Source organism: Neodiprion pinetum, chromosome 2 (assembly GCF_021155775.2).
Source record: "Neodiprion pinetum isolate iyNeoPine1 chromosome 2, iyNeoPine1.2, whole genome shotgun sequence".
In the NCBI taxonomy this organism is placed as follows: Eukaryota; Metazoa; Arthropoda; class Insecta; order Hymenoptera; family Diprionidae; genus Neodiprion; species Neodiprion pinetum.
This window is the reverse complement of record NC_060233.1, coordinates 27,153,674-27,161,634: the sequence shown is the minus strand read 5'-3', so window position 1 is coordinate 27,161,634 and position 7,961 is coordinate 27,153,674. Positions and strand designations below refer to the sequence as shown.

General features: G+C 38.0%; 1 protein-coding gene across 2 annotated transcripts; it reads right to left on the bottom strand.

Moving 5' to 3' along the window:
* Positions 1 to 622: 622 nt before the first annotated feature.
* LOC124211835 (chitooligosaccharidolytic beta-N-acetylglucosaminidase) lies at positions 623 to 7,635 on the bottom strand. 2 transcript variants are annotated; one of them, XM_046611309.2, is made up of 8 exons: positions 6,907 to 7,635; positions 6,368 to 6,508; positions 5,504 to 5,696; positions 4,486 to 4,729; positions 3,808 to 4,132; positions 2,777 to 3,104; positions 2,281 to 2,688; positions 623 to 1,398 (listed from the first exon to the last, which is right to left on the bottom strand). In XM_046611309.2, the coding sequence occupies exons 2-8, from the start codon at positions 6,436 to 6,438 to the stop codon at positions 1,153 to 1,155; spliced, it is 1,815 nt and encodes a 604-aa protein (XP_046467265.1). In that variant the 5' UTR covers positions 6,439 to 6,508; positions 6,907 to 7,635; the 3' UTR covers positions 623 to 1,152. The 2 variants fall into 2 exon arrangements, with proteins under 2 accessions (XP_046467265.1, XP_046467266.1); XM_046611310.2 differs by having other exon boundaries at positions 6,368 to 6,476.
* Positions 7,636 to 7,961: the final 326 nt, after the last annotated feature.

The following is a 7,961-nucleotide window of genomic DNA, read 5'->3' as shown; positions in this document are numbered from 1 at the left end:
AATAAAAGTTTTGATACCTACTAGAAAGAAGATGGAGGTTTCATAACTTCAAAAGATGAATAAAAAAAATGATTAAGGATAAAAAAATTATTATTATTGGATTGCATTTTTGACAAAAGAATGAACATAAAAGTTCATTGTGATGTGGGCCGAAAAATATCTATGGAGAGAGATAATATAATTAGGTTTTATGTTCATTCTTATGTCAAAAATGCAATCCAATAATAATTTTTTTCATTTAATTTTTCTTATTTATTATTTGAATTTATGAAATCTTCATTTTCTAATGGGTGTCAAAAGTTTGGTTATATTTTAGAAGACTTTTCTGATCGTATCATACTTCAGATGTTGAGGGACGAAAAATTCTGAAAAAAATTGCGATTGCGTTTTTCGTCGTGCACTTTCATACAAAAAATTATAAAGCCAATCTGAGACATCGGCGTAGATTCTTTATCGCGATGTCATGAAATAAAATGATCAAACAGGTACAGATTTTGAATTGAACTTCAAATCGTATACTTTACGCAGGTGATTTATCTAGCCGGAAATCATTCAAAGTATACGACACAATGATCTATCTATAAAATAAACACGAAGGATTGATTTCTGTAAACACAGAATCTGTAAAGTATATTGTATATTTATGAAAATGAACATAAAGGGCTGTATTCTGAAAACACAGAACCTTCATACATACATCACAGTATTCGATTAATCTCGTACATGTCAAAAAATGAAATTGAATTAATGCAAATTTCCCTGCTTGCAGTGCCAATACATTAACGAATCATGTAGATCGATTGTTGGTCCAGCAATTTCCTCATTTTTGACTTACGGATATGATTTACTAGCATACAAAATATTTATAGACGCCATTTGACGGCAGAAAATCACCTAACGGCGAACCGGGGTGGGTTTGATAGTAAAAGTCACTTTATAACGCATATATCACTCTTTACCAACCCAATGTGTCGAAAGAAAAGTGCAAGTGCTAGCACGGAGTTTTCTGTTAATCAATATTCGTGCAATTCAGCTTAAACTGGGACTGAAACAATCAGCTGATTGTTCAGTGTGACGCCATGTTGCTCTCTTCACGCCTACACTTTGGATCGCAATATTCATTGTCGACTTTATTTCCGGCATATTAATGTTTCATTGGCACTCTGCATCATGCTGCGCGCACCATTCGGGTGCCATGGCATCCGAATTAATACCTCGGATCGTCAAACGGTCCCTATGTCCGTGAAGTCGGGGTTCCACTTTGGCGGTCGACATGCGGATTGGATTACTCCAAAGTCGTTCCGCGACTGCAGCTGTGCGTGGCCAAAGTCTTGGGTCCAGAGATCCGCTATCGACGTATTCTCCCCACGATGCTACTTCGCCACCCAACACTTTGTCCTTTCGTTAGAAAAGAAAAAACATTGCAGTGGTAACGCCTTCAATAAATATAGTTAAAAATTAACTAGTGATGTATCGAAGTGAAAATGTTATCACTTGTCAGAAAAAATATTCAATATTGTTGAGGTTTTTCGAAAATAGGTACACCGTGATTAAAAACTAAAGACAGTTGGTGAAGTCGTACGTCAAGTGCAGTTAAAGTGACCCGAAGGCTGCTCAAATCTGTTCACCAACATTCTCGATCTGCATTTGGCCAATTCCGCAAAATTAATTACACCCTGGATTAAAATCCCCGAGCAGATTTGAGATTTTTTTTATCATATTCTATTTTGTTCTATCGTGTTTTCGACTCCTATTCTACAATAGTTTGTGGAATAGTAGGAAATTAGTAGGACCTTTGATCAAGGTTTCAACAAGGGGACCCCCTTATAAATATAAATTCTATTTCGTTTCCTTCACTTCTTCTAAAAATTCAAACCGTAACTTAAAATTTCTCACGGCATCATAGCATTATCTTAGTATATAATGAACGCACGCTAATTAGTGAAATATACTGAAAAAAATTATTACGCCATTGTAGTTGTCAGTTTTTCTAGTGTCAGCCTGTATTCATACTATGTCACATCTAATAAGTATAGGTGCTTCAAATAGGTACACCTTATCTGAACATTGAAGCGAGATAAGGTTGTAATCAAGTTGTCTACATATTCACAGTATCTGCACTTACACTACTTACATAAATTTGAGACTGGTACTATGGTCAACTTGATGCTTTACACGTACACGAAACTGTATACTGAGAACGCCTTGAAGAATGCCTAACTGTCTTCTCAAAAATCACAAACCAGTAATCACCTCGACAAAAAATACAAAAACACTTACCGTTTTGGGTATACGATTCTTGTATACGTCCCTCCATGTGTGGTATTTGGTGTTACCCCAAAAGCCGTGGTCAAGGTACCAAGTGTTCTTTGTGCTGACGATGATCTGGTATCCAAGATTAAGGAGCTGGCGGGGTATCGGAGACGAAGATTCGACCCAGGTTTGAATAACATATCGGTTCTTGTCCAAATACTTTTCGATCACTTCTGGACTGGTGAGGTACGAGGACCAAAGAATCGTGCTTACGTTTCTACCACCTGCCTTGCCTCTCTCCTCATTGACGACGTTAAGTAAGGACGCTTGGAATTCGGACCAAAGCTGCAGAAAGTCGTCGACTTCTTGGCCTAAGCCTCGGCTCAACATCGCGTCTGTGATTTCTTTCGTCGAGTTCCAGCAGGGTATGAAAACCTGGGAAAAATCAGAAAGAAGGTGTCAATTCTGAGGCAACCTACTGCCATAGTCTCGATATGCAATGACGATGAGGCAGAGAGTGCACCTCGTCTCCTCCCATGTGGAAGATCTCACTGGGGCCCCAAAGGTCTATAATGTCCTTATAAATTTCTCGAAGGACATTGTAGAGGTTAGCGTTCGTAGGGTTGAGTTGGCCACAGGGTGGCTGAATGCAGAACTCTTGCCAAGGCTGTGAGCCTATGCAAACTCCCAGTCGACCGAGGCCAGCTTCTTCACCCCATTCCCATCCCGCTCCACTGTGTGCTGGCATGTCAAGCTCCGGGATCACCCTGACGCCTCTCGCCTTCCCGTACTTCAATATCAACTTCACGTCCTCGGTTGAGTAGATTTTTGCCTGACTGTAGGCACCGTATCTGGAAGTCAGTGTGGAAAAAACTGTACTCATGAAGTCAAGTTCAACAACACTATTATCTATCGGTAATTTTGAATTTTGGATTTGAATGACACTTTCATTTGATTTTAAACCTTTGTGAAAACTGGGATTGATCAGTTAGTCTCAGTTTACTTGGCTCCTATTATTTTATCATGATAACACTACCAAGCTTCAGTTGAGGATCGTCGGGTGACTATTCAATAAGTAGCCGTTCACAGGAATTTCAAATAACTTCTAGTATAATTATGACTGATGACCCGTTTTTGTTTCATGATGGAGGTAACTAGTATTTAATACAATCACTCTCACCTGATATTGTCAACTAAAAAGAAACCAGAAAAACGAGTCTGTTTCATTTATGATGTGATTTTTTTTTTCTGCAATCGTTTGGAAAAATATTTCGGAGTGATTTCGAGTATTCTGAATTGTGCTTCCAACTCTGTTGGATCGAAATCTAGACGATTGCTTGTGATGAATTTAGTGGAAATCGTTTTCAAAGTTTCACAAAGTAATAGCAAATTTTTCATCCTTTTGATTCAAATGTCCTGTCCTGGAATCATGCTCCCAAAAATTTTTAACAAGAGAACAATCAAGTTCCTTCCCGATCTTATCACTTTACAACCAAACTGATCGAATGGCGCATCTCAAAGAATCTTAGTAGCTGAAAATTCAAATGGGCTCACTGCGTCATGGCAGGAACGCGTTTTATCTCGATAGGAAAGCTTTGGGAGTCGGTCACGTGCCAGTGTAAAACGTTCATTTTACAGGATGAAAGACCGTCGATAGTTCTGAGGATGTCCTGAACCGTCACAAAGTTCCGGGAAGTATCCAGCGATAGTCCTCTGTGCACGAACTCTGGGGCATCTTTTATGTTCGCCGAGGTGATGATAACCAGGCCTCGGATGCCTTCCTGCATTATAACTGGCGCTGTTAGCTGTAGCAATGTTTCTAACCCGTGTCTAAGACCGTATACAGTTTGAGCCGTCAGTCTGGCCTCGCCTTTGCTGCCTAATTAAAATTAATTGATATCATTCGTAAGTCGGTGAGTCGACCTTGAGAAGTTTTATACCATTTTATTCAAGACTTTCGAACGGATTGAATCGAAAAAAAACACTCCATTTTTACCAGTAATTCTTTTTTAAATAAAAAACAGAAAAAAAAAATGTTTAATTATTTGACTATCAAGAGGTCGATTTTAGTATAATGGTAATTGCACTACGAGATTGATGTACGCCTTTTCAGTTGTGCCTTCCCCATCTTTTTCTGATTTCCTTCTTCGTATTATAACGTATCTCGATCCTCGACTTTTGAGTGAACAAAACATTTCAAGATTTATTCGATCATTGAAATTTTTCACATACCTGAATCGTCGAAGCGCAAATCCAAGGAGTACGATTCAATGGTGAGCCAATCAAGAGTGAGGTCCGAAGAATCGACACTGAGAGTGACCGCGATCGAGGTGCCATTCTTAGCCAAGTATTCACTGTCGCAAAAGCTCTGAAGGTTGTGCGTAAAAATTCCGGTCACCTCGTCGACGAAGCTTTTCACGTCTTCTGGGATGGCTGACGTCACGAATTTGAATTGGGACGGATGGATTTCCGTGTACTGCACAAACATTGTACCAAATAAAGCAGATACCGTGAATCTGGAACTCTTCTCATCTTCGAATTTTCACAAATTTGATAGCAGATAAATTCATATTTTTGCTAACTTTTATTAAACATTTTTGTAGCAAAAAGATTAATTGAATGTTACTTGGTTTAATTACTCTTTTATTCGAACGAAAACTAATAGTAGAAAAGCTCGTTTCGATGTTCAACTAGTCTAACTGGAGAAAAAAAAAGGAATTTCTTATCCAATTGGATTGTCCTTCAACTTCGTTAGTATCGCATAACTCTTTTGTTTTTATTTCTGATAAAAGCTTCGCAATTATTGCACAAATAGATAAGCAAAATACCCATTCCATGTGTATCAAAAGGATGAAATTGTTTGATTTATTTATTGTTTTTCACATAGGCTCTGAATTTTATTGAAATTTATTGCAAATTCGCTAGTTTCCTCGATACTCAAGTCATAATCTATATCAATCGCAGATAATTGAAGACACTTCACGAAATTTCCCTACCAAATGACACAACTATGACAGAATATCACAAATAAATAATGGAAAAATATAGAGATTTCCAGCGTCAATAAATTTCAGAAGAATCACAGAAACTCCTCTGAATAGGGATTAATACCGCAATTAGGAATCCTGAAAATTCGATTATTACTCGCCATCGGAGGTCAAGGAATCTTCAATTCGGATTAATGATAGCCGATTTGTATTATCACAATGTTCTTCGGTTTTTAGTTTTACTTTTCTATTTAATATCTCACTTTATTCCCCAGGGTGGTAAGGCCTGTTGGAATTGGCAATAGGGCAGCAAAAGGATCGCAGACTAGTCGGCAGGCGGCCAAAGTTGAATGTTCCTCTAGGACTTCCAAGGATGTCACAATACGCGGAGGTTCTGCAAGCGGACGCAGAGTCCTGGAGCATTTATGATTCTGGCATTTGAACGACCGATAGAAGCTGAAAGTTTGCATTGCGTTAATCTTTATTGTGTAATTTATCTACCTACTAAGTCGATTCATTCGGTCATGTTGTACAGTAAAATTACAAGTATATAACACGATCTGGAGTAGTTGGTCAGTACGAGAAATTTCTTGCTACTTGTTTTGCCCATTTTTGTGTCCGTTAACGTTGGAATAATTGAAAAAATTATAGGTTATGAAAACCTGTTCGACTCTGGCAGACTTCGCAAAGCATTTATTGTTAGTGAGACACTCCGTACGAAGCATTCAAATATTTGCGATCAATTATAGTTATAAGAAATTAGGTCGTTGATTCAAAAATTCCATTAGATCCGTCAAATGAAACGTCTATAAGTAATTGATAAGTATTTCTCCTTTTTACAATTCGTTGTTTATCACCAAAGATATAGCAGTTTGAAATTGACGCGTGATGTCACAATGTGCTTAGATATAGTTATACTACTATTCGACTGGTTATATCTTTGTGAATAAACATTGGATTGAAAGAAGAAAAAATTTGTGTCAATTATTTTTTTGACGGACCTAATGAAATTTTTCATTCGACGACCTAATTATCAACATTCGTTTGCCATAAAAAAAAAAAATTCACATCAAGGGTATATAATCGAAAAAAACGAACTGATTCAAATGCATATTATCGGTACTTACGTTTTCTGCAACCGTGCGTTCACCTGAATCAGTGAAACTGTCACCAACATCCAATAGAATAAGCACCTCATTTCGTCCTCACGTCCTCACAACACAGTAATTAAGAACACTGCGTTATAAAGAAACCGAACAATAAAACAGCTGGAAGAAAATTTTTTGATGTTTAATATCGCCTCCTTTTTCCTCGTTTAATAATCTTGTTTTCTGTTCACAGAAAAATATCTCGTTTTCACTTAAATAATAAATAATTCTTGTACAGCAACGTCGGAAAGAACTTGTATCACCCAACATACAAAACATTCACGCGTTCGTATGATTTCGGAGAATTTTTCTCAATTTAGCAATTTAAAAATCTTCGAAATCATAAATTTCAAACAATTTATTTGAAATTCAATATTTGCACCGACGCTGCACGTGTAAGAAATCTAAACGAAGCTAAATCTAAATTAAAATTCTTAATTTTGTCAATGCGAAAACCTATCAAAACTTGGCATCGCTTCAATATTATCTAAAAATGTTCAAAGATCTATAAAATTTACCGTTTTAGCGTATAATGGCCGAGAACTGAAGATATGTAAGTGAAGTGAAATTGACTTGTACACCGTGTCGTTAATATTTCGTAAAGAAAAAATGTTCCACATTAACAGACATTGTTTCCGACACACTAAACCGATCCACTTGTATCAATAAATTCAACCCACTGCTGTTGACGTTTCACTCGATTACATAAATAAACACAGCAGGTGAAGGTTGACAGTACAATTCACTTCTCGACTTGTACGCGTAATTTTATTTTCGTTGTAGCAGACCGAAAACGCGATTTTACGCCCGCGACCGGATCATAAGATCCTGTTTCACGCCTACGTAGGACGAAAAATATTGTTCGTAACACTTTACACCCTTGTTAGAAAAATAGGCAATTTCTACCAGCCTCTGCGGCAATACGAGTGTGTAAATCGTCACTGGAGGAGAAATATATTCCGAGAGTGAACACTGAACAGACAAAGCAGTTCGGCCGTTGGTACGTTTATCGCCAAATGAGTCTGGGGATGCGTACAAATGATGCACGTACGTTCACATTTGACATCATTAAATCGATAAGACGCACACTTATCGCTAGAGCAGCACGCACGCGAGGAACACGTAAAGCTGTTTCTACTTTAAATTCAAACGGACAGATCTCGTATTTCAGTCCGGCATATTATCACGGAATTCGGATCGCGATCATCGACCGGCGATGTTCGCTCGCCGAGCACGACTGCACGCGAAGACCGTTTCACGTAGGGTAATCAACTTTTAAATACCGACTAAGTGTGCGTGTATGTCACACAGATAGATAGAATAACGTTGTTTCCTCGCCGGTGAGAGGCTTCGACTTCGAATGCAAGATAGTTAATGCGAAGTGATTTCACTCGCAACTTTGTGCGATACGAACTGACAATTATGCGGAAATATGATAACCGCAGCCTCGGATTGTCTGACTTTGCATTTCTCTTGTTTGTTACACTCGGGGCTCGATTTTGCCCGGTAAATGGAAAAAGATTGAGGGCAAGAGGAGTGTCACTATTTATAAAAATGTCTGAAACTATGTTTG

Excerpts from the sequence above, each read along its gene's own strand:
- LOC124211835 (XM_046611309.2), bottom strand. The coding sequence starts at position 6,438 with ATGAGGTGCTTATTCTATTGGATGTTGGTGACAGTTTCACTGATTCAG. Across the intron at positions 5,697-6,367 it reads AACGCACGGTTGCAGAAAAC|CTTCTATCGGTCGTTCAAAT; the intron begins GTAAGTACCGAT and ends GCAAACTTTCAG. Across the intron at positions 1,399-2,280 it reads AGAATCGTATACCCAAAACG|GACAAAGTGTTGGGTGGCGA; the intron begins GTAAGTGTTTTT and ends TTCTAACGAAAG.